We start from the raw sequence: 26788 nt of genomic DNA on the forward strand, positions 1-26788 counted from the left end.
AAGACCATATATTTTGTATTTGTATTTCACTGATTCTAAGATGTACATTTTATGATCAAGGGCTTGTCATAGTTTATTCAGCAATATTTTGCCTTTTAGTGGTATCTAAAATAATAGTGACAGCATCTTAGACTTGAAAAATAGTATGTAGGTAGGCTAACAGGAAGAGGATACTGTAAAAGCAAAAAGTATTTTTTTAATGGGCTGGAAACATCTATGGATTACTTACCCTTTCCTTCAGGAATGAATTCCCTCACTTCCAGCTCTAAACTTGATCTATTAATCCTTAAAAACATACTTGAGCTGAAATTTGGGCCTTGCATGGATAACTGACTGTATTTTTTTTCTGTGTGTGACCAGTGTTTTGGAAGATGTTCTTAAGTGCTTATCAATATCCAATGTTCACTTATCTGTCTTAATCTGTGGGAGTAAAACTAGGTTACTTCTACCTAGAAGCCAACAATCTAAGTAAAGTTCTGAGGCATAAGCAGTATAAATGAGCTTTTCAATCCTTTTGAGGTATAATGGCACAACAGTTTTAATACAACCACCAATCTTCACAAAATAATTTTAATACTTTGTGTCTGGGCTAGCAGCATCTTGCACTGTGACATTCCTATACATACATAAGCATTTTATACAAGTACAAATGTTAAAAGCAGAGTAACTTAAGCAATTGCCTATACAAAGGTAAGTAGACACTGTAGGTTATTTTTCTTGAATTATTTTTGCTGCATAGTAAATTGCAATTACATGTCAGTATAATGTTACTGATCTACAGAATACACTTTGAACTGTGAGGTATGGCAACTCCCTATAAGAGAGAGCTAACATGTAAACCTGAATATTTTGAGTGATTTTTGTTTTAGCTGCCATGGATGGGTAAGACAAAAAAAATCCAGCATTCAAAGACCCTAGAAACATATTTTTCTAACCAATAAAAAAAATAAAATCTTTTAGTAATTCTCAGCTATTTCCTAACATTTCCTGTTTGGGGCATTGTTGAATGGACAAAGATAAAGTAAATACTGAAGAGAAGCTTAGTTTGTTATGGAATCATGGATTAAGCCAGTTATTTAAAAAAAAAAAAAAAAACCCGCCAGGTAACTGCTCATTTACTTTACATCAAGTTGAGATCCGTGTGTGTGTGTGTGTGGTGTGTGTGTGTATGCACATCTCAACTTTATAATTCAAGATTGCAGTTAAATACTTCTAATTCACTTGAATTACCATGGTAATAAGACAATTAGAAACCTTATATTTTGTTAAAAAGGACATGCTTAATATTTTCTGACATTACTTCTAAAATCAGATGAAGCACAAAATCCTCCCAAAATATATATTCTGCTCTAAACGTTAAGTGGTTGAGAGTTTGTAGCAAAAGTTATCGCTGTTTCACATTTCCACCAGAGTAGATACAAATAAAAATAACTGCTGTTTAAACATCTAATAGATAAAAAATAATAACAACATGAACCAATTAACTGAAATTAGGAGCTAAGAATACTACCATTCCAGTTTGAATATTTTCAGTATTTAAGTTTCATACTTTAAAAATGGACAGTAAAGCAGTTGTCCTATGTTTCGATGCAATTTCACTTTAAGTTCTGTGCCCAGATTACATATTTGATTTTTAAAATTGGGTGCTATGTCACTTATTATACATTATTCAAATATTCTAGAAAATAAATCATGATTGGTTAAATGTATTGTAATGAACTATCACAAAACATCAATGGAAAGAAAGGAAATACAGAAATGGAACCAAACAGAAGGAAGAATAGGAAGAGCTACCAGAAGAACTAGTGGAACACTGGGTGGAAGAATGGATCCAAGATAAAACAAATTTGCAGTGTTCTTATGTGAAATAAAGAACATGTTTTGTCCATGTTACTATTGTACTTAAGAAGATGACAGTCCCTTTTCCTAGTGTTTTGTGAGAGACAGTCTTTACAGTGCTGGGCAGGCACTTTAGTGACAACATACAAATTATAGTGGTTAGAAAAAGTGGAGAATTGCCAGCTATAAATTAATAAATAACAATCTATATTTCTGGCCAGACTACTAGAATGTGTATATTTAAGAAACTAATTTTAAAAATCTTAACTGCCTCATTTTAAAACCTAAATATACTATTATGAAGATTCTTTGAAGCAGTTTTTGCTGAAAGAAGTATCATCGATTATTAGATTACAAGAGAGATCTTTGCTGACTTATCCAATAGTGATCTATATACAGGAAAGCTGTGTTATCTGGCACTTTACCAACTGGAATTTCTGAACACTCAATGCAAATCTTGATTCTATTTGACAACCACAACAAATGACCTAATCACAACAGAGTACAAGACCACAATGGGATTAACAATATGCTGTTTTCATGGTGGTAAAATAGAGAAAGGCAAGGGAAATCAGAAGAGGAATACCACCTGGGTCAACAGAATTAACTCTTAATTAACAAAGCAATTTTAATTCATTTCTACTCTCCTGCTATGCTGGATAAAACGAGCTTTTACTGTATTATTACATTTTAGGAAGAAAAGCCAAGCAAGTAACTTGATGTAATTGGTTACCTTGCATAGTACCTCTTGGTACCAAGGGAACGTATGGAAATCATTCCCACTGGTAAAGCACCTCAAGAGAGGACTGAGAAAAGTGAGATAGAAAGGAATTTTGTTTGTGCGAACCTAAATCATCAACTATAAAAAGTTAAAAACTCACTTCCCTCACATCATACTTAAAATAGCAAAACTGTTTCTCTAGAACAATTTTTATGTATGTATATATAAATAGGGAGAAATAAGGATCCATAGAATGACTTAGCTGATGCAAATTATGGGGGAAATTTGGATTAACTCAATGTAAAGAACTGATTAAAACACTAGAGTAAACTAGTCTCCCACAAATCACTTACCCCAATAAATTCATCTTCAAAGAAAAGCTGCTGTCTGAGCCACAATCACCTCACAGAATCATTAAGACAACATAAAATTAAGGAGTAAATATTTCCAAATAATTTACTGAGGTTTCTTCAAGCCTCAGGCTTTCAGTTTAAACTAATTTATAGTTTTTAAAAAATTACAGAAAAGTGTTAAAAACTTTTCATTGTTCTACATACTAATTTAGAGGTCATAAGGATTTAGTTTTATTATTTTTAACGATGCAAGGCACTTCTTTTTAGGGCTTCATTTAGGAAAAAAAATAATGCTACACTGGTTTATTATATTCTATTTAAAACCACTTTGGACAAAGGAAAAAAAAACGGGCTAAACAACTCTAAAAAGTACACACACAACATTTGGCTTTTAAGAAATGCAAAAAGGAAAGTCACTTGAAAATCTAAAAACTTGTTTTTGAGCATCTGGTATTATAAAGCAAAACATCTTTTGTTCATTAAACTTTTTTTCTATCGACTAAACAAATTAGGAAGATACTAGGAAAGGAAGCAGTACTTGGGTCATGTTAAAGTAAGGATGGCTGGCTGTCATGATTTAAAGATTAGTAATAAGGGATGGAGAAGTTTTAAAACAAGAACGGTAATTAAGCTACTTAATTATACTAAAAAAGAAATGTGGCAGATTCCTGCATTTTTTTAATGTTTCTGTAAGGGGCTCCATCATAAAACTGAACTGTAAAATTGTTTTTTTAATGTGATCTATAGAACACAATGAATTCTTAGCAAACTTTAGGAAATTCTCTTGTTATAAATTACCCAGATTTTATAAACAAATCCCCCTAACTTGCATTTTGTTTAAAGTAATAACTTTATATCATACAAATAAATTTCAAGTATGAAAAGTGCATTATTGCAATAATACCTCTTTGCAAGTCCAAAATTCTTGGTTTATAATAAAACTGTAAAGTGTTTTTTTTCTTTTTTTTTAAAAAAAAGGAGTAAAACCATGAGTGCCATCTATTATGGAAGTCCAACATCTTAAAATGTTGCTCAACAATTTGTAGAGAAACATGTCTGGAAGCAACATATAATTGAAAAGAAACTACTTGTGTTTTTACCATTTTACATTATTGTCTCTAGTATTTTCTCCTTCCCAAATAGAATTCACATCCTCTATAATGTTGCTGTTGAGTCAGCCATTCTGTGCAGTCGCCACTTGCATGCTTCCAAAATCATCATCTTCTTCATGTGTTCTCTTCAAACTGCCTAAAATTTATTGCATGAACATAACATATAATGGGAACTTAAATAAATGCACTTATTAATGTTACAGCTAGTAAAAGTCTCATTTTTAATGAAGTGTTACCATGTATATGCACTATGAAAATTCCATGACTAGATGTTTAGCAAACTTTAGTAAATTTTCTTATGAATTATCCAAATAACCCAGATTATCCCTCCATAAAGAGATAATGGAGGAAAACTTTAGGGAGCAATTAAACTTGTAAAGCAGTGCTGTGTTATCTGGCTAACAATGGCATAGCCTGAAACTTACGCCCTAAAGGTTGTGCTCAGTAATAATGTTAATTCAGAGGGCAGATTCCTACATGAAACTAAAGTCACTATAAGATTAATCAAATAAGGATAGAAATATAATACCAAGACAATGGAATAAAAAATAAAATATGTGGTATGTTAGTCATGAGGATAAATACAGCTGCTTAACTGAGTTTCAGATGAGGTGCTGCACTTGCATTATACTAAGGAAGCTAAGAGACGAATAGCTAATTCAAGGCAGAAAGTAAGACGGTATAAAGCTCTATAGGACTTCTGAATGACGGGATCACCTTTCCTTGAGGAGATGACACCTGAACTAAGTTTATAAGAATAGCTGAATGCGATGCTTTCTAGGTGGAGAAAAGACACACACAGGAAACCATCAGTAGTTCAGTTTTCTGGAGTCCATATATAAAGAGGAACAGTGAGAGATACAAATAAGATCAGAAGGGACTTTAAACACTACCTATGACCCCACCTGTGTTTTCTTCTGTAGGAATTAAGCCAATGAAGGTTTTTGTACAGGAAAAATAATCACAATTAGAACTATCTTTAATGAAAATAAGTCTGGCCATAATGTACAGGACAAACCAAATAAGAGTTTGGATAGGAGGCCAATACTGGCCTGAAGTAGATTGAGATTAAGGGTATTATGAAAGGGAATGAATTTTAAAGGTACCGAGGAAACAGATCCTCATGAATTTGGGAATGACTAGATGGAGGTGGCAAAGGAAAGAAAAGAGCCAACGACAACTAGGAAGTTGTGCCTCAAGGGTGGATATATAGAGCACTCACTACAGGCAGTGCAATATAGTGAAGAAGAGTGCTGGACTTGTGGATCAGATCACCAGTGCTCAATTTCAAGGTCCAACACTAAGGTATGTACTGTGTTTCCCCCAAAATAAGACCAGGTCTTATATTAATTTTTGCTCCAAAAGACACATTAGGGCTTACGGGGATGTCATCCTGAAAAATCACGCTGGGCTTATTTTCCGGTTAGGTCTTCTTATTTTCGGGGAAACACAGTATGTAACCTGCTCTTCCTATCTTATAAGGCTGCTGGTTCAAATAAGACTGAAATGAACTTTGGGAGACAAAAACCATAAATAAGTAAATTCCATGAGTGCTCTAGTAGAATAAAAAGAAAAAAAAACAAATAAGGGTAACAAAGTCTTAGAGAAGGAAGGTAAAAGTTAAAAGATTTTGAGAGTGTGCTCAAATCATTAACTTTGAAAAATGGGGGAGAGGAGCTCTCTGAAATAGAGAAGGGAGAAGGATTGAAATATTGATGGCAAGAGAAAAACTGAGGCAGCGGAAATGTCCCTGCCTTCAAGTTAAGAATCACTCTACTTAACTTGAAACACTTTCATTTATTAACCACCATTTATTTTTAATAAGATCACCTAAGTGTATTTTAGGGCCCCATCTCCAGACTCCTCTTCAATCTAAGTTGTAACACAGTTATACTACTTACAGACTTAAAATTAAACCAAGCAGAAATTTGATCTTCCAACCAGCATATTCTGATTAACTAGGTAGTATTATGCACACAGCAGATAGTATTTATTCATTATAAAATTAAAATTGAAATTATCTTAATTCAATAGTCTACTCATAGTTTTCTAAACAACTTACATTGTTTAGTGTAACTTGTAACAAGCAAAACATGCTGCTACTTCTACCTTTCATACCATCATCTTTCTCCCCACCAACTTTCTCAAAAATGAAAACATCCTTACCTGTGGTACCAGAATGAACAGATAAGGACCTTTCTATCTGGAGTGGTGACATCATCTGTATCGTTAATTTTGCTAGGTAGATGGCTTCATATTCCTAAACAAGATTTTAATTAACTTCAATATACATTTAAATTATTCAATACCCAAAACAGTGGTTAATGTGTACATTATTGGTATTCTTAATTTATACCAAAAAATCTGATACCATATTGTTGGAAGAGAAATGAAGGCTTAAAATTCCTATTTCAATTTCACACTTACTGATGAAACTAGAAATCACGGCAGACCAATAGCTTGCACTAGTGTATCACACTGAACTGCTAGTCAGTGTTCTCTACCACTGGAGCATTATAAGGTTTGTACGATACTATCACCACTATTAATCATTGTGATAGAATGAAATGAGAAAGTAGTAAGAAAAAAATTACAAAAGTAACAAAATTATCATGATTAGAAGAGAAGAAAAGCTAAGATAATCAACTAGAAAATTTTTCTAGAATCAGTAAAGAGTTTAATAAGGTTGCCCACTGAAAACAATAAACACCAGTAGCTTTTCTATACAAATAACCAATTAGAAAACATACTGGAAGAATTTCATTTATAATGGGAACAAAAAAATATCTAGGAAAAAATTTCGTTAAGAAATTTATTCTGTGCAGAGAAAATTTTAAAACACTAAAAGATATGTAAGTTGATTTGAATAAATGGAACGTATACTTCGAATGGAAGACTAAATATTTTAAAGTGCCATTTCTTTCTGACCTGTGAATGTAGAGATACTATTAAAAATGACTATAGGGCTCCTTCCAGTAAAGTTAACACCAAAAACTAAATGTTAAGAGCTTGCCAGGAAAATTCTAGAAAGAACATTGAGGGGATCTTGAGCCATACCATAAGTTATTCATGTAATAGTTTAGTATTTAAAATTGTTTTATACAGGTACTGCAATAAGCAGATAAATGGAACAGAATTTAATGTCCTGAAACAGACCCAAATATAGATCAGAATTTGGTATATAATAAAAATGGCATCTCAAATAGGCTGGCTAAAGACTCCCTTAATATACAAAGAGCTCTTACAAACCAATGAGAAAAAGACCAACCACCTTATGGGCAAACCATAAAGAATTGCTACTTTTATCACCATGATGACAATCATCAAAAAATTTGTCAAAATACTTTTGCTTATTGATATTGATTAGGGTATGTGGAAACAGGTACACCCTGTTTCTTGGTGGTGTAAGTTTACATTATTCCAGTCTTTTTAGAGTCAATTTGACAACATCAAATTTCAAATGCCCCGACCCAGCAATTCCACTTTGATCAATTATCTTATAGGTATATACACATCTGTATATTCGCACATACTATTCTGTCCAATATTGTTTATAATCATGAAAGGCTAGAAACAATCTAAAGGTCTATGTATAAGGAACTGGTCATATAAAATTGTGATATACACATATATATGCACATACATGTATAAAAATATTTTGTAGGTAGAGCTATACATGCTGTTTTACAATGATCTTCAAAATATACTATTAAGGAGACTGATTTTTCATTCTATTCTCCTTAGGCATTGTTGAATTTAAAATTTTTTAACCATAAATATATTATCACTTTTTCAAATACAAAAATCAGTTTAAAAAGAGACTGTGTTTACAGAACAGTTAAAAGGCAAAGAAACTTATAGTTAGCTTTGTATTCTGTAACTATGAAGAAGGAATAAAAAAATATTTTATGAAAATCAGGTAAAGACAGAGATACAACTTTTCTCTTTTAAATGAAGTAAAAGTAAATTGAAAACCAAAATGAGATAAAATTTCAAGTATGGTAACTGAGACAATCCATACTGTAATGCACTTGATGTCTCAATGTGAGATTTATTCCTGTTTTAACTAGATGGAATCAGCCAGAGCACATTCTTCAACCTATGATTTTCCTTCCTGGAAAAAATTAAACTAGTCAAATCAGATAATTAACAAGTTTATCTTATTGTTGTTTTTAGTGTGGCTTCCAGGCACCAACAAAATCTGAAACAGCATGGAAAAGATAAAGCATACAAAATAGATAAAGCTATTCTATGTAGTAGACTTAGAAATAAAACTCATATGCTCTCTGTATGTGATGAAAGTGGAGAAAAATATTGAAGAAATTTCTTATCAATTATTTTACCTTAGATTTAACTATGTGTCTTTAATCCTTTTTTGGTAAAGGCAGCTTTTAGGAAAATTCTTTTAACTAGATATGTAAACTTGAATAAAGAATCAAATTAGATGATGGCAATTTTTAAGTATTTACAAAGTAAATTCTATACCTAAATTACATGGACATAAGATTTTAATTATCCTACTTTCTGACTACTTTAAAGAAAAGAGAAGTTACCTGAAGTTGATGGACAAATCCAGCATTAGGATTAATACAAAATCTTCTTTCTTGAACATAAGCAAATGCATCTCTGAAAACAGAAAAAGAAAATTAAAGTGATGTTATTATTTCATAAATTAATTTCAATTTTTCCAGAATTTACCTAAAATAGGAAATCATAATCATACAGCTTGAACTCCACAGGGGTAGTGAGTTGCAGTGGGAAAACTAACAGCATGGTCAAACTAATCACAATCCCTCTGCTTACCAGCTGTGTGTCCTAGGGGAAGCTGCTCAACTTTTCTAAGCTTTATTTTTCTCATTTATAAAATGGGATTATAATAATACCTATCTTAGAGGGCTATTGTGAAGATGGGATATAAGTGTAAAGCACCTTGTATAGCATCTGTCACATAATACATTCTCAAAATATTATCATTAGTTAAACAAGAAGTATATGTACTGCCTTGTGTTGTTGTGAAACTTAGATAAAAGTGCTTCAAATAGTACCTGGACCATACAGAGACCCAATAAATGGGAGTTACTTTCACTATTATTACTGACAAGATACCAAATAATAAAGACAATATATAAAACAAAGTTTCCCAAACCTTGTTAATCTTTTTCAATTAAATAAAGCATTTGTATTCAAATAATATTGCTTTAAGAACTGATACTGTTAAGCAAACTTTTCCATTATAATTTCAACACAAAGACTACCAAAGAAAGTGAAACAAGCATTTGAATGTCTACTGTTGTCAGGCATGTGGATACAATGCTGAACATAGCTCAAATGGAGAGGGTAATGGAGAACATGGTATATGGACGGAGAGGTTAGTGGGGGCATATCATGCAAAGTTTCACTGGCCATGTTAAGAATTATTAAGGATCAGAAACCTTTGAGAGCATTGTGGGTTAAGGTGATTATACGATCAGATCAGATTTATCTTTTGAAAATATCATTCTGACTATAGTGTGGAAAACAGAACAGACTGGAGAAGGAAAAAAATACAGGAAACCAGTAAGAAGGCTACTATTGGAAGAATCCAAAGGAGACTCAAGTGGAGCTCGGATTAGGGAGATTAAATGATGAAGAGAAAGATAAAGAGACCGACACAGTGTATACTTTAGGACAAAACAGACAGGATTTAGGACAAAACAGACATGGATCAGTTTGGGAGATGAGTGAAATAGAAGGAGGTGTCAATGATTACAAGATTTCTAACTTGTACAAGACCATTAAACGCAAGAAGCTCTTGACGCCTCCCCCATCTTTTTTATCTATGCAGTATGCTTGGAAAAGATGATTTTGGCTAAGAAAGACTACACTGAATTGTGAATAGAAGCTAAAACAATTCCTAGGTAACTCTTCATCAAAATACTGTTAAGGGAAAAACATAATAAATTAGGTTTTTAAACAAGGAAAGCAACATCTGTATCTGGGAGTTTTTAAACTCGGACTAACCAATTCCCTTGTAAGTAAGTAGTGGGTTATTCTAACTCTAACTACCTTGGCTTCTTAAAATAACAACAGTACTAGCTCCATAAAATCACAAAATATTAGTCTAAGTATATAAGGTAGACAAGGTACAAAAGTTAAGAGACTGAGCATGGAGTGTAGGGCCTATCTAATCAAACATGACTAGATGACAAAATCAAGAGAATATTAACTTCAAACTCCCAAACCATCTCCACCAAGCTTCATTTTAATAAAAATTTAAACTGTGGCTAGGTTTCAGAATACTGCCTTACCTGTACTTCATTCCAAATGTTTCCATAATGTATGCAATAACAAAGGCAGCACTGAAGAGGGGAAAAAAATTTAGAAAAAAAAAACAGAAAACACAACTCATTAATTAAATACTAGAGAAGAAAAGATTATCTCTAACTTCATACCTCCTGGAGATCCCTGCATTTCCATGGACAAGAACTTTTCCTGAAAAACAAGAAATAATTATTCTGACAGAAAGACACCTGATTCAACAGCTAAACTATACTGAAACTATGTACTATGCCATAGTAAAATAAATCTTTTCTTATACATTTTTTTTATTTCATACATACCACCTGGATATTCATTAATATTCAAACCGTTACAATTATTTATACTAACTGTGTAGAGAATACAACAGACTTTTAGGTTAAAGAGATTTAAAGCTCACCCAGAATTTGAAAATAGTTCTATAGAGATATTTAAGAAAGCCTATGCAAATGAAACAAGAAGTCAGGAAAACACAAATTTAGGAAAAGCCCATTATATATAATTACAAGTTTCACATCCTGCATTTAACATGAATACTAACTAAAAACTAAACAAATAATCTAAAAGTAAACATTAGCTAAGTAAAGGAAATATTATTTACCTCCAGTTTGTAAGCTCCCATCAATAAACTCTTTAGTCTGAAGGCAAAGACAATGTGTTAAAATTAAATGCGGATTAACATAAGCATAAAATACATACATATGGTGAAACAAAATATATTGAAAATAATTTCCTGCTAATTTATATGAATAAAAATTACATTAATTCAAAAATTTCCAAAATGCTACAAATACGACTATTACAAGTTTAAAAAATTATACAGGAGCTAAAAATTAATTTGAATTTAATAAACTAAAAAGTGGGATTTCTCAAAATTTTGGAGATCATAAAAAGGCTTTAAAAATAATAAAAATAATAAAAAAATATACAATCCCACAATTTTCAGTCAAAACAAAGCAAAAGTTTTAGAACCACAAATAAAAGATCAAACCATAAATTTTAAATGATATTAAAGTATTGATACCTACCATGGGAAAAAAACGTATTATATTTTCAACTGGATTATCTGCAATATCCAAGACTAAATATCTGAAAATAGAATATTTTGTAATAAGCACACTTTCAGATAACTATGTATAAAAAAACTTTGAAATTTCTTGGCAACAATGGAAAGAATGCAAAAAAAATTTCAAAGTATTATATTCCCAAGAACTGGTCCATAGATTTTATATTGCTTACTTGAAGGCACAGCATTTAAAGCCTTAAATACCATTAATATTTCTCTGATAGTTTAGTATAAAAATTTTATCTGGTTAAAATAGAAGAATCACAAGTAGGAAGAAACCTTTGTCCAGATCCAAGTGGATACAGAAAATAAGTGACAAAAAATGCATATATTCCTTACTATTATTATTTTATTTCTACCAACTTCCCTACGACTAAAAGATTCTTCCCTGGGTGGCCCTGCGATACCTCCTTAGAACTCTACAGAAGACAATTCAGAAGACTAAAGTCTGAAAGAGAAGGAGCCAATCAAAATACAAGGCAGTCTGATGGAATCATGAGTCAAAAACATTCATTATTTGAACTAACCTTCAGTAGTGCAAAAAACAGCCAAGAGACCACATATCCTGGAATTTTATACTTTGGAAGACATTTAAAATAAGGCATTATTAATATCGTAGGCTTTTAAATTTTGCGTGAAACTTCCATTTCTAATCTATCCAAGATCAACTGTTTATTAACACAACTATAGGTAATTAAGTTATGAAATTAATTTTCAGTCAATATTGCTTTAAAAATTACAGTTCTTTAATGATCATTTAGGTGGTTAACAACATCAATAAATTCAGGGCTTATCAGAAAGAAGCTGAAGTTTAGGATCCAAGGATAATTCAATGTAAAAACTATAAATAAGGATTCTGATGACTGTATCTTAAAGTAATTGGGTAGACCTGTTATATAAAACATTGATTGCTTCAGGGGGATAAAAAAATTAATTCAGAGTCATACTAAAATATTTTACTGCATGCCATTTTGAATGTCAAAAACTCTAGTAGAACTGTCAATCTATAATCCAGTATTCTAAGTCTAAGGAAAAAGGGCTCTTCCATTAGAATAAAGAACCTGTACTGAGCACAGAAAACAAAAATTCTAAACAAATTAGCAATGTATAGTATGGCATTTTAAAATATTAACATTTTCATTTTAATACAAATTAAGTCTGTATGTGTGTAAACAATACACATGCCAGGGGTGCCAAAAAAAATGTATACAAGTGGACACTTTGGTCAACATTGCTCAAGTAGTAGTTCACCGTAATCGGAAGTGTCTGGACACTGATGGTAACCACTTTGAGCACCTCTTGTAATTGCAGAAGTGAAACGTGACTTGTATTCATCTTTTGTTATCAGTGTATATTGAGAATTACAATTTTAATAGTTTTTTCCTTTCGTAAAATGTGTGTACCTTTTTTGGCATCCTCTATATACAATAGAGAAATATTTAGAAGGAAATATACCAAAATATTAACTATAGTGTGTCTTCTGGATTGTGGAATTACGAGTGAATTTTTAAATATTTTTCTTGGTATCATTCTGGTTTTTCCAAAGTATCTATAAAGGACAAATATTTCTTTTACCATTAAAAAAAATTCAATGTTTTATTTTAGAATATAGACATTCCTTTTTTAGAACTAATTTTTATTTAATTGAGAAATGTGTACACATAGTCGAAAGTTTTAACAGTATAAAAATATCTGCAATGAAAAATAGGTCCCTCTACCATCCCAGATTCTGCATTTCCCTTCTTAAAAGCAATCACTGTCAAGTTTCTAGTCTGTTAGTCCAGAAATTTTCTATGCATATACAATATATATGCCTAATGTATTTATGTATTTTTAAACACATTGAGAGTATACACATGGTTCTGCACCTTGATTTTTCTTTTAATAAATCTTAGAGATTATTCCTTATCAACACACATAAAAATACTTCATTTTTTTCATGGTTACAGTATTCTAATATGTTCATACAATATATTTTATAGTGTCTTGTACTAATGGACATTCACCTTTTCATTTTTACAAACAATAAAGCAGAGTATAAAAATATTTTAAACACATATATACTCTTATAAAGACACAGAACATCTCTAGAATGATATTCAAGGAAGAGTTTTAATAGTAGCTGCCTCCCAGGAGAGAAGCTAGGTGTCTTGGTTTAGCGGAAAGAGACTTTCTTTCATTATGTATCTTTTTGTACCATGTATACTTTATTTTAAAAATAAAGTTAAAATAAAGAACATTAAAAACCATTACATGTTTAACAGCACTCATTAATAAATGAGAAAGGCAAATTAAAACTACATGAATACCATTTTTACTCCAAGAGATTTGGAAAAATTTTAAATGTTTTATAATTCTGTTTTGGAAATAAACCAAAAAAGAGTCATTCTCATAACACTTCATTAGTGGGAATGAAAACTGATACAACTCACTGAAGGGGAATTTGCAACATCTATTGAAATATTAAATGCTCATATTCTTTGATCCAGCAATTCCACCTTACAAATTTATCCTATTAATATATTCACATATGAATTAGAATAACATATACAGGGATACTTCACTGTATGCTATATTAGCAAATTTGGAAAAAAGCTTAATGTCCAACAACAGGAAATGGGGTTGAATAAATTTTAGTGCAGTCATACAATAGATTACTATGCAACTTAAAAAGAATAACGCAGCTCTCTAAGTAATGATGAGAAGCAATCTCCAAAATACATACAATAAAAAAAGTCAGTATAAAAAAACCAAAGTTTATTTGTAGGAATATGCCTATATATGTAACATAACTCTGGAAGGATACGCAAAAAGAAGTTAACAATGGATGCCTTTCAGAAGGGCATTGAGAATCTATGGGGTAGGAATAGGAAAACCTACTTTTCAGTATACATTCTTTTGAATCTTTAGAATTGTGTATTATGTGCATGAATCATTTAAAATATTTTAAAGGACATTTATTTTTAAAATAATGCACCGTACGACCTATCTCTATAAAATGGTTATGTACAGAAGAAAGTCTGATATAATAAAATCAATTGGAAATAAAAACACTACATGTTTACACTTTTTAATAAATCATAGCAATAATTCTTACCTAAATGATTGTTGAAAGTTTGGTTTAATAAAGTTTGCTTCAATATTTTGTCTTATGCATATTATATGGGTTATTCCATGTTTCTGTAATATAGGAAGCTATAAAAAAGGAGAGGCAGGGGAAAGAAATAGTTTAAAATACAAAACATCGTCTTACTGTACTATACATAGACGTTTGAAAATACATGATTCAACATTAGAATACAGCCACATCTGAGGTTTAAGTACAGGGCATTAAAGCTAATTTTAAAATAATACACATGAAGTGATGAGCAATACATTTCAATGATTCAAGAGTAATACATTAAATGTCATCAGAAGGCTAAAAGGATTATTTTACATCTATAATTTTAGAGCTTAATAGGACCTTAAAGATAATTTATTTGGGAAACAATACTATATAGGATTAAAGGCATGGGCTTTGGAGTCATCAGAGCCCAAGCTTTATATCCCAGTTCTGCTAATGACCTGAGCTCTGGGGCTTAGTTTTCTCATGTGAAAATGGGGAAAACACTACCTATTCACTAAGTAGTTGTAAAAATTATGTAACATATAAGGTATCTGGCATAGTGCCTACAGCACATGTCAAGTGTTTGGTAGATAGTAGTTACATATATTGACTATAATCTTTTTTTCTTTAGAGGGGATTACTAAGATATAGACAATTGTTCAACATCACTGATCTAGTTAATATCAGTACCAGAGCCCAAATCTCTAGATTACTTCTAGCCTCTCCCAGTACACTTTTTCAACTATGGGCCAGAACTTATACAATTCACAGAATCTAATTAAACCTTTCATGGTTTTAAATTCCACTGAAGTGAAAAAGAGTAACTTCAAATGGTATTATATTCTGTGGTGTATTCTGGTTTGAATTATAGAGTACTTTAACATGAAAATTCTAGAAAATATCAAATTTTTATTTGCAAGTGATTATAGGTCTCAATGAATTTACAGATGGTATGTTAATAGGTAGAATGTAAATTCCATGAGAACAAGGACTTTGTTCACTGATTCATATTAAGTATGTGTAACAGTGCCTGAACACAGATTTTCAGTAATTATCTGTTCAATAAATTACGAACAAATTATGCTAGCAAGAGGAATCAGAAGACTCTTGAGTTTTCTATATATTTAATTCCCACTATCTGCATTCAATAGTCCAGAACAGTAGTACTAATAATTCATGAGAGAAATCAAAGGATCATTTACATTTGTTATGAACCAAATGTTTGTGTCCTAAAATTCATATGCTGAAGCCCTAACCTCCAAGGTGGTGGTATTAGGAGGTGGGTCTTTGGGAAGTAATTTGATAGATATCTTTCAAGGTAATTGGCTTAGATAAGGTCATGAGAGTGAAGCCCCATGATGGAATTAATGCACTTATAAGAAGAGAAAAGAGACATCAGAGCTTCCTCTCTCTGCCATGTGGAGATACAGCAAGAAGACAGCCTTTGGCAAGCCAGGAGGAGAGCACTCACCAAAACCTAATCTTGTTGGCAACCTGATCTCAGACTTCCCAGCCTCCAGAAATGTAATAAATGTCTGTTGTTAAAGCCATCTGGTCTATTGGATTTTATTATAGCAGACTGAGCTAAGAAAATATGGTTTTCAAGAGTTTTAAATATTAATTTTTGCAGCAAATTTTCCTCTGTCTGGCACAGAGTTAAATTATCTGTATTTCCTGGGTATATCCTGAGTTAGGGAAAGAAAGGTAAGCATTTGGTGGGATTAATAATTAATCAATGTTCCATATGCACATTTATCCAACTTCCAAAATGAAGTCAACATTCATTCCTTTGTTTATACTTGATCTATGACATATGAAGAAGTTTTCATATATTAATGTAAGAAACTACAAGATGAAATATATAATTGTGGATAAAAACAAGCTTTGAAGGCACATTACATTATTACTAAGTAAAAACAAACCTTATGAAAATAGAACCCAAATGCAATAGCAGAGAGTCTTTTATACTGTTCAATAGATTTTAAATTATGTAAAGCAAATTATTATTTTATCATACTTACAAACAATAGAAGTTTTACAAAAGAAATACTTCACTAATTACAAAGAGTCTTAATTTGTCCCTTTTATTAAAATTGTACTTGAATGTAATAAAAGATAGGCTTAAATAATATTAGAAAAGGAGTTTATTCCCTAACATTTCTTTATCTCCATTATTACTTTTGGTTTTGTTATTGTTATGTATTTTTGGAATGATGGTATAAAAAGAAATATAAGTGACTCAGGGAGGGAAATAATCAAATTTTGCCAGACAAGCTTTTCCTCAGTCTAACAAGACCATGGTGACATTGAAAGGGAAGAGGTTTTGAAGAGATGGATCTGTAAACAAGTACTTATAATTTAATATGACAGATGGTATAATAGGTATATTTACAAAGTACAGTGGGAATACAAAAAGCAAATAATCTAAAACCATCTTCAAGACCAGTATTTTGTGAATACTACCTTGTTTGGGCAATAACTTTGTCTTTTACAAAGTAAGTCACACTTGAGTCTATAGTTATCTACCCTATCTTTTCCTTAATACCATTAAAAAAAAAAAAAAAAAAGCACCCCACCTTTTCGACCTAGTTGTAGGCCATTAAAATGTTGAATAGCCGTATTCTGGGCTTTAATTGTATTTCATATTGTTCAGAGTTATGATTAGCAATTACTGATGTCTAATATTTTAGAGGGTAAATTATTAAATAAAGGTCCATTACCTGGTAAATCTTTCAAACACAAGGATTTCATGAGAAAAATAAAATATAAAAACTCATTTGTGATTTGTAGTGAAACACGAGAATTACTGGTCCAGTAAAATTTGGAAAGAGGTAAGTACTCCAGAGTGATACTTACTGTCAACACGCAATATTTGTGGACTCTTCCTCAAATACAACTCTTACTACTAAAAAATATTTATTCCAAAAAAGTTGATTAATAAAGTGTCTTGATGAGCTTAACCTAAGGTTCATACCTTGCTTTTCATAGCAGAAGAATATGGGCCTAAAAACAATCCAGGTAAAATTTCCTATAAAAAGAAAAGAAAAAAATATATATATATTTACCATCAGCAACTTAAATCTATATAAAATATGTACCATAAAAGTAGACTTGTAGGGTGTTTTCATAGTTGTTATAATAAGTTGCTAAACAGCTTGTTATTCACGGAGCATTTACAAGCCACACTGAGCAAATGACTGAGAAGAGAAATGCAGATGTGCTTTATATACCAAATGAGACAAAGTTTAAATACAGTTCTAAAAAGTCAGATATTCCTGATACTTGAACTTCCATAGTGCTTTTCCCCCCAGTTTTACTGACAATAGTGCTTTTATAAGCAGTTTGGGTAGAATTAGTACATTGTATTGTTGTCTTTTAGATTAATAAAATGTCTCTAATTTTACTTCTATTCTCTGCTATAGTCTAAAAATAGACATAAAGAAAACTGCTTTCAAAAGGAATAGAAATATTGTACCCAATTTTTCACATGTAGAAAAACAAAGTGACTCATTAGGCACATACATATATTACTATGTCCCTGGTTCTAATCTAAGGAAGGAAGAAAGGCAACAGTTGATTTCCCATCTTTTTAAGATACACAATTAACCTTAATTATGTTAATATTTAAAACACTTAGTAATGAACCTACAGATATGAGTCAACAGATGAGTCACAAAGGATTCAAAACCTTTGTGAAATTAGGTTATTTAAATATGATAACAGTAGTAATATGGGTCGACTTGAGTAAATAAAAAGATGACAATACCTGCATCTCTCGTCTCATAGGGTAGGTCCACTCCTTAAAAATGAGAGGAACACACAAGAATAAAAGTAAGTAACATTATGAAAAACGTCATCAAATTAAAGATTAAAGATGTGACATTCAAGTGTGTGGATTTTTAAAAAGCACATTCTATTTTAAGAATATTCTATAAAAACAGCAGATTCAATTGGCTTCAAAGACACCTGAAAATTCAAGTGACAAGAAACAAATAACTGGGCTTCCAAAATTATGATTATGTTACCTCATACAATGGATATAATAGTTCATTAATTATACAAATAGCTATTCCAAAAGTTTCTCCCCCAAATGATCCTCCAAGCAGAGATGTTAACTAGATTTTGTCATTCATGCCAACTCAAATCAACTGGTGGTAGATAGCTGTAGAGAAAGACTATGGAAGGAAAGAGCGCTGTGATCAATGAGCAATATCTGAGATGGATGAAAGAAGAATGGTATGTGACAGGTATTTGCTATCCCTGATCTAAACTGCCAGATGCTTATCAAACATATCTTAACTTTGGCTTAAGATTCTGTCTAGTTCACTTCCCTTTAAAGATACATTTCAAGAATACCATAGATTTCATTCTGTCTTTGGAATGCAGACCAAGATAAAGAAGTTGGAAAGTAATGCAAAATGCCAATGGCAAAAGACAAAATATTTTAAAAGCTGGGAAAGAAAAAAGTAGTTAAAACGAATTGATATGAAGAATCAAATGTAGTACAGACAGCCCTAAATTGTGAATGGATTGCATTCCAAGTTTCTACCTTGGTTACTTAAAACTCAGAAATATAAATAGTAATTAGGTTTCTTAAGTTAAAACTAGAAGTTTCTTTTTTTAAACTTTTCATTTTGAAATAATTTTAGGATTATAAAAAAGGTGCAAAAATCATAGAAATTCCCTTTACCTTTTACCCAGATTCTACAAGTCAGAAAAGTATTTTTAACACATAAGGTATAAATGTTATACACTTGTAATAAAAAAGAAGACTCCTGATAGTCGATGATAGTCAGCAGGTATTCTTTTAAAAAGAAACAAAATACTTTTTATTTTTAATCTTGAAAAACGTGTGTCAGCAATGCAGAAGCAGACTATAAACCCTGAGAAACTGTCTACATAATAATAGATAAAATACATTTAAAAAAATTATCTTTAAATGAACAGGTGAACTAACAAGCGAATTTTGTCACTACAGATTAGTTTTGCCTATTTTTGAACTTCATGTAAATGGAATCACACAGCAGAACTATTTTGCATCTGGCTTCTTTCATTCAACTCATGCTGCGTATATCGGTAGTTTGTTCCTTTTTATCGCTGTGCAGAATACTATTATAAACCACAAACTGGAAGAAAATAAATGCAATACATATATCCAACAGAAGACTTGTATCCAAAATACATAAATACACATCAACAATAAAGTAGAGACCCAATTTTTAAAGTGGGCAAAGACATCACACCATGGAAGATATAAATGACCAATAGCACATGAAAAGGTTACATGATCAGTCATTAGGGAAATTCAAATTAAAACCACAAGATACGGTGTTTCCCAAAAATAAGACCGGGTCTTCTATTAATTTTTGCTCCAAAAGATGCATTAGAGCTGATTGTCCGGCTAGGTCTTATTTTCAAGGAAACACAGTAACCCCAAATAGCCCAAATGTTTTTCCATGATATATTCATACAATGAAATAGTACTTAGCAATAAAAAACAATCAACTTCTCATAAACACAATATAGATGTATTTCATAGACATTCTCAATGAAAGAAGCCATAAACAGTCAATTTTGTATGATTCCATTTACATGAAGTTCAAGAACAGATAGAACTAAAGTATGATTACAGGAATCATATCTGTTGCCTATTGTGGGATAAGGTAGGGATTGCCTGGAATGGTATAAAATAACTTTCTATGTTGGTAGAAATGGTCTGTATCTTGACAGGAGCAGTTCCACTGGTATATAATTATCAAAACTGACTGAATCACACACTTAATATCCATGCATTACACTCAATGTAAATTTTATTTCTATTAAAAAAGAGAGCATCCTAACACAAAAGACAGACTACATACAAAGGAAAGACAACATATAAAGACAATTGAACTGACCCTGACTTCTCAAATGAAAGAACGAAAGCCAGAAGATAGGTACATACATTCAAAGTGGTGAAATGAATCATTGTAAACCTAGATGCTCAGAATATCATCTTCCAAGAACAAGAATGAAATAAAAGACAATTCCATACAAACCAAAACAATTTATTACCAGCAGACTCTTATTAAAGGAACTTCTAAAAGATGTTCTTTGAAAGGCACTACTGTTTATTTTACTTTTCTACGAGTATTTTAGACACAGAAAGCCGACTTTGACTGCAAGTAGTCTGAGTCCGAGTCCATTCTCTTAATCACTAAACTGTACAGGCTGGCTCTCAATGTAAGAAGAACTATTATGGCAATATAGCTTACACTTATCAATATTTAAACAAATATTATTTAAACAATTTTTAAAGTTAATATTTAAATATTGCCTGTATAAAATAATTAATTTATGGGGATTCATAGAATAGAAATGAAGTACATAATTTCCAAGCCAATAGAGGGGAAAATGTGATTAAAGAAATTGTACAAACTGAATGTTTACCTGCTTCTTTAACTTACCAATATGTTATAATCTTTTTATACTGAAAAGTTTTTAAAGAACTTAGGCCAAAGACTGTCATTTTAGTCATGTTACCCCTAACATTGAGCATAGTGCCTGCTAGAGTAAGTACACAACAGGTATGCATTTCAGAGATCAATGGCATTAGATTCTATGGAACTTTTTTTCCCTTTTCTTTTAAAAAACAGATTCTTGAGAAGTCTAAAAGTCAGCCTTATCTTCCTGAAGCAATTTGTCAGAGCTGTGAGAAAGAAGAAAAATGATTAAAGGAATGTGTACTTTTGAGTTTACCTAAAATGAAATCTCTAAATTGTACATGATGAAAGAAGAAAAACAGTAAAATATACGTATGGAAATGGTGTACATGTATTTCAGGGAATACATGGCAATATGCCAGAAGGCATACTCAAAGCCATAGGATAAATATGTGCTTCTTTCTTGAATACCAATTTTACCAAAATGCTTTTTAGTATTTTCACTGGCCATTAATGAAACATTTTTATATGAGATCAAATATGAATATATGGGAGAGAATGCAAAATTTACCTGAATTTTTAAGTGAAACAAGAGGCTTCAAAGAAATTTTGAGCTTCCCATAAGGTTGTATGCAATAGAATGTGAAGAACTGTAGCTATATTTATGTAAGAAAGATTATTACAGGAGTAAAACGCAAGTTACATAGTAGTAGAGAATAAAAATTATTCCTAGTCACAGGACAGATCAGCACATAGTCTCCTTTAGTGATCATCAGGACTTGCTGTAATAAGCATGGATCCTTTGAAATCTAGAAAGCTTTCTCTCACAGAAAATTTCATTAGAATTAACTATTCCTGGTTCTAGGATCCTGTTCTCAAGCGTCTTCCCTAGCCCTGATTATTACCTACCTGCGTACCTACAGAACAAATCCTTAAACTTTCTTAGTCTACCAATCCTGCTAATGCCTTCAGCCTACTAAATTAAGATTTTAAACGTCGTTCACACTCAGTCTTGCTCTACCAGACAACCATCTGTCGGAACATGTCTCTAATAACAAAGTCTTGCCTGTATCACAATCTTAATCTTAGCCTAAAATGCATCACTTTAGAGATGGTAGTATGAATAGGGCAGACTCCCAACATAACTACCACTCCATTGTGAGCTACTATTGTAGTTCATTATTATAGAATCAAATTCCCAAACTTTGATGATTAGCCAAGCAGTCCAACTACATTTTCAAACCAAAGCAAGCCAGCTAAGCCGAAATATCCCAAGCCAAAAATTAATTCACAAGTGAAAAATCCTTCAATCATCAATAATAGAAGGTACCACATATTAAAACGTTTTTCAGCCTCTCTCCTTCCTTCTCATACAAATGCAGTTACATAATCTATAAAATTGTACTTAGGGGGTAGAAAAAAATGTTATAAAAATGTTCAAAGACCAATAAATAACTAAATGCACCAAAGAATATATGACAAATGGACCAAAGGACATAGGCTATAACCATGAGGTAAGTAAAAACTTAATTCTTATCATCAGATGGATTAGGTGGGTTGAAACACATAATTTTCAGAAATACCAAGGTAGATCACAAATTTTACATAGGTTGGGGGAAGCAGCTGGGGCGGGAGGGTGGAAATGATCAGAATTCTATACCTGAGCTGGGACATTTCACAAAACAGAAAAATTAGTATTATAGTCTCTCTCCTCCAAAAAAATGTAAACCTCTCCAAAATAAGCCCTTTCTTTTTAGCTCCCACCCCTAGCTCAAGCTTTGCCTAAACCAAAGGACCAAAGGAGATGTTCACTCAAAAATTAGAGGGTTGGGAGGCTTATGGAAAGGCAGAGAGACATTTAAGTAAGATGATTCTAAATAAGTTATTCTTAAACCTGGCTGCCATTAGAATTACCTGGCTCCATCTCAGACCAATTAAATCAGAATAGGTGATGGTGGACCCAGGCAAGTCTATTTTTTTAAAAGCTCCTAGGATGATTCTACTCTACAGTCAGGTTTTAAAAAGCATAATTCTAAATGTAAAGGAGTTAGGAAAGGGATGCTCAGTCAGATATATTAAGCAATTCCTATTTTTGATTCAGTACTATGGGAATCAAAAGATAGAGGAAAATAGGGGTAAAACTTAAGTTGCTGAACTACAACTGAAATTATATTTCACATTCTATCTGCAAATAAAACATTGATTTTAGAATTATAAAAGCAACAGCCCTAACTATGCAACCAGTTTGTTTGAAAATTGGTACTGTAAGCTCCTTTTTCTTCTTCACATCTAAAAATACTATCATCTTCCCACAAGTAAGACTCTACTATCAAAACTGTTAAACAGAAAACTACAGGCTAAAAATGGTGTCACTCATGCTGAAAGACCATGATAACAAACCTAGATTTAATACCTGATCTAGCTGCAGCTTCCACCTCTCCCAGAAACACAATCTTAATCAGTCTGCAATTTCTTGATCAACACTAATACGTAATCTGCCTGCTAAGACCCCTGCCTTTCCCTACGGGAAGGTGTCCTTGCCTGAAATAACCCACTTTTTCATTTTCTTAGTCCCACCCTTCCATTTTGTACAACTCATCAGTTGCCTTCTAGTTGCTAGACGGGATGCTGCCCTATTCATTCATGAACCACTTAATTAATTAGATTTTTAAATTTGAACTTGGAATAACATTCTTATAGAGATGATAGGATCATCAAGCTATCATAGCTTGAACACATCAATCATTAAGAGCATTCATTACTTTACTACTTGAATTCCACTTTTACAAAAGCAAGATTTGGATTGTAATTTAGCTTTCCATTAGTGCTTCCTATGTGGAAGAGACTGCTGGCTGGTCACCCCAACTACGTTTAAGACCATGTGACACTTACCATATCGCATTGGAAATTAGAAAATTAACAGTGTTTTATTAGTCTATCATGACTAACTATATGGCCTATTTAGTGGTTATTTTTATAGTTTTGCCTGCATAAAAATCACTCATCGTCTTCTGTGGAAATGTTCCTACGGTTTTAGTGGGAAGGCTACCAATGATAAACTTTACTACTTAGCTAAGGAAGCAGGTATATGACCTAGGCCTGGGCCCTTCATTATATTCACCCCTTCCTGGCTATGGTGACTGATCAGAGGATGGGCACATGACCTGAGTGGGCCAGTCCTCTAGATTTTAAACACTGAAGCTTGAAGAGAGGTGCTTTTTTCCTTAATGTGCAGACTCCATAAGAGTATGAACCTGGAGCAGACGATTGCCGAACTCCATACCAGTGGAGAAGCCCAAGAAAAAGTAGAGACCTTGAGATAAAGCAGAGACAAGCATTGATGAGAGGCAGAGGCAGTTCTGATGCTTTATAATACTGTCTAGTTGAGTCACTGAGCTGCACCCCTAGCTTTCTGGATTTAGTTACTTCCTTTCTTTTTGTTTAAGCTAATATGAGTTTTGCAACAAAAAGAGAAGAAACATCCAATGCTATGAAATAAGGAACAAATTGGTTTTCAGTAGATAATATTTGTATTATTATCTACTAGGGTTTAAGCATTAGTACTTCTGTCCCTCACAAGAAAGAAGCTATATTCCCAGTAATATTTTATAACTTTTGCAGGGGTAAGACATATTAGAATAAATGTCAAGTCTGTAAACATTTTAAATTAGAACTTTTAAGATTAGAGCAGTGAAGAATTGAGTTGTATTAAAAAGAACAATGAATTAAAAATCATCAGAACAAAGTTCTCACTGTAGCTTGTGCTACCGTGTTACCTTGGCACATCATTATTCTCAGTAAGCTACAACTTCTTCACCTGAAAATTGGGAGTGCTCTAAATTATTCCATTGCTTCCAGTGTTGAAATTACTGAATAATTTTGCAAATATAAAACACACTCACTTATCCATATTAAACAAAGAACAAAGTATAAATTCATTTTTTAACTAACATATATTCAACTGTTTTTCCCTACTCGACTTTACCCCGAAAACATATGCAATTCTCAAGGAACACTACCTACCACAAGCAAAAAGATCCCCTCCAAACAAAAAAATGAGAACCCCAAATGAAGATCCTGTTATAATGAATATTTGTTATAAATTGAATGGTCTCTTAAAAATAGAGCTTTCTTTTCCAATTAATTTTATATTTAAAACTAGAAATTTTATATTTCTTTCTTGATCCCACTAAAGCGTAACTGAGTATTCTTGGCCTAATACTAATTTAGACTTTACAAAATTCTAATTTAGTAGTCTGCAATACCCTAAAGTATTTTAAACTTGCAATAGAGAAAACTCCATAAAAACGTTAGACAGGAAAGAAGTAAGGTGGGTTAAAAGAACACCAAATTAGAAATCAGGAGACCAAGTTACAAAGAATTTTCTCATTAACTTCCTTCCAAAAGGCAAGATTTCTGACTTAAGTTTTCAGATTCAAATAAGCTAGCTGTGTGATTTTATTCTGGTCATAACTTTGCCTCAAAAAAACAAACAACACCCACCAAAAACAATACAACTACTTTGGGAAACTTTTCGAAGGCACATTTGGAAGTTCAGGCCACGGGTCTATTCCACATGTGGGACCATGTGTCCCACAAGTGAGTCAATGACAGCAAAGATATCCCTCAAATTGAGATTAAAAATATTACCCTCGTATTGCTCTGACAATAAAAGGGGAACCTTACTCCAAGTCGTCGACGCGGACCCAGCGGGAAAGGGGCTGCTTTTTGCTGTCTCTTTAAATTAAGAGACCAGACTCAGACTCAGACCCAGTCCCTCCGCCGACGCCTCGGGAGGGAAGAGGAACTCTGAAGGAGGGTTAAGAGCCGACAACCCCCCGAGCTGGAGGCCCCACCCGAGGTCCCGGGACGCCCTCAAGAGGCAAGGGAGCTCTTGTAGAACTAGAGGCTTCGACGGTTGGGGCCTGGGGTCGCTTCTCGGCCGAGGAGGCACAAGGGAGGCCTGTGCGTGGTAGACACCGGGCCGACTCACCTCAGCGTCTTCCTTGCACTGTGGGAGAGAGGGGAACTCCAGCTTCACGTCCTCCATGATCCCGGCCGGCGGGCTGGTGGGTGGGGTAGGAGTAGGAGTTATTCGCCAGCCCGACCCTCGGGCTGGCAGTGGCGGTGAACGGAAGGAGGGCCGGTGGACCCGAGGGCTGACGGACGGGCAGCGGGCTTACAACTAACACAGGCAGACCAAAGGGTCCCAGCGACTCCGGCGGCGGCGGCGACAGCGAGGATGAGGAACGTTGGGCGGCTCATACCCGGCCGCCATGCTACTGCTGTCTCCCTCCCCTCCGAGTCCCCGCGCCCCTCAGGCCGCCCAGGATCGGGCACAAGCACGAGCCCTACAACCGTCTCCCCTCCTTCCCCCCGCCCTCACCACGCCACCCCAGCCAATCCCAACCCACGCTCGCCTTTGGCCCGCCCCTCCCCCCCGCGGCCGCCAGGTGTCAGCACGCCGCCGCCCCGCCCCTTCGCGAGAGCGCAGACGCAGGGGGTGGGGCCTCGGAGGCGCCTCGGCCGGAGCTCACCGGTTGTGGAGGGGGTGGGGCTGCAGTAGGAGGGAGGGAACGACTGAAGGTCCTGGGAAAGACGGTGGGACAATCCAAACCAGTTCTGCCCTCACCAGACAGACGCAAATCTCCTTTGGCATAAGAATGGGCAAAACATAATAGCCACGAGTGTTGGCATCCAAAAGGAAGATCATAGTTTCCTCTCAGAATCCTGCGCAATCTGTGGTGAGGCTATAACCAAAGGAGTGATAAGTGAAGCATTCATCTTAAAATTATGTTATGCTACACAGAAAATGAAACACATCACTTTTAAGCAAATTGAAACGGTGGACTTAGGTATATGACAACTAGAA

The 26788-nt window shown here is 33.4% G+C and overlaps 1 protein-coding gene across 3 annotated transcripts; it reads right to left on the reverse strand.

Annotated features, from left to right (window-relative positions):
* Window positions 1-512: 512 nt before the first annotated feature.
* Window positions 513-26298, reverse strand: STYX (serine/threonine/tyrosine interacting protein). Of its 3 annotated transcripts, none has more exons than XM_019725715.2 (12): window positions 26100-26298; window positions 25910-25982; window positions 18261-18293; window positions 17469-17522; window positions 14486-14583; window positions 11351-11411; window positions 10924-10960; window positions 10457-10496; window positions 10313-10363; window positions 8579-8651; window positions 6192-6285; window positions 513-4161 (listed from the first exon to the last, which is right to left on the reverse strand). In XM_019725715.2, exons 2-12 carry the CDS (start codon window positions 25964-25966, stop codon window positions 4088-4090), a joined length of 672 nt encoding a protein of 223 aa, XP_019581274.1. In that variant the 5' UTR covers window positions 25967-25982; window positions 26100-26298; the 3' UTR covers window positions 513-4087. The 3 variants fall into 3 exon arrangements, with proteins under 3 accessions (XP_019581274.1, XP_074183568.1, XP_074183567.1); XM_074327467.1 differs by adding an exon at window positions 24171-24229 and having other exon boundaries at window positions 25910-26281; XM_074327466.1 differs by having other exon boundaries at window positions 25910-26278.
* Window positions 26299-26788: the final 490 nt, after the last annotated feature.

Source organism: Rhinolophus sinicus, linkage group LG03, assembly GCF_036562045.2.
Source record: "Rhinolophus sinicus isolate RSC01 linkage group LG03, ASM3656204v1, whole genome shotgun sequence".
NCBI lineage: Eukaryota > Metazoa > Chordata > Mammalia > Chiroptera > Rhinolophidae > Rhinolophus > Rhinolophus sinicus.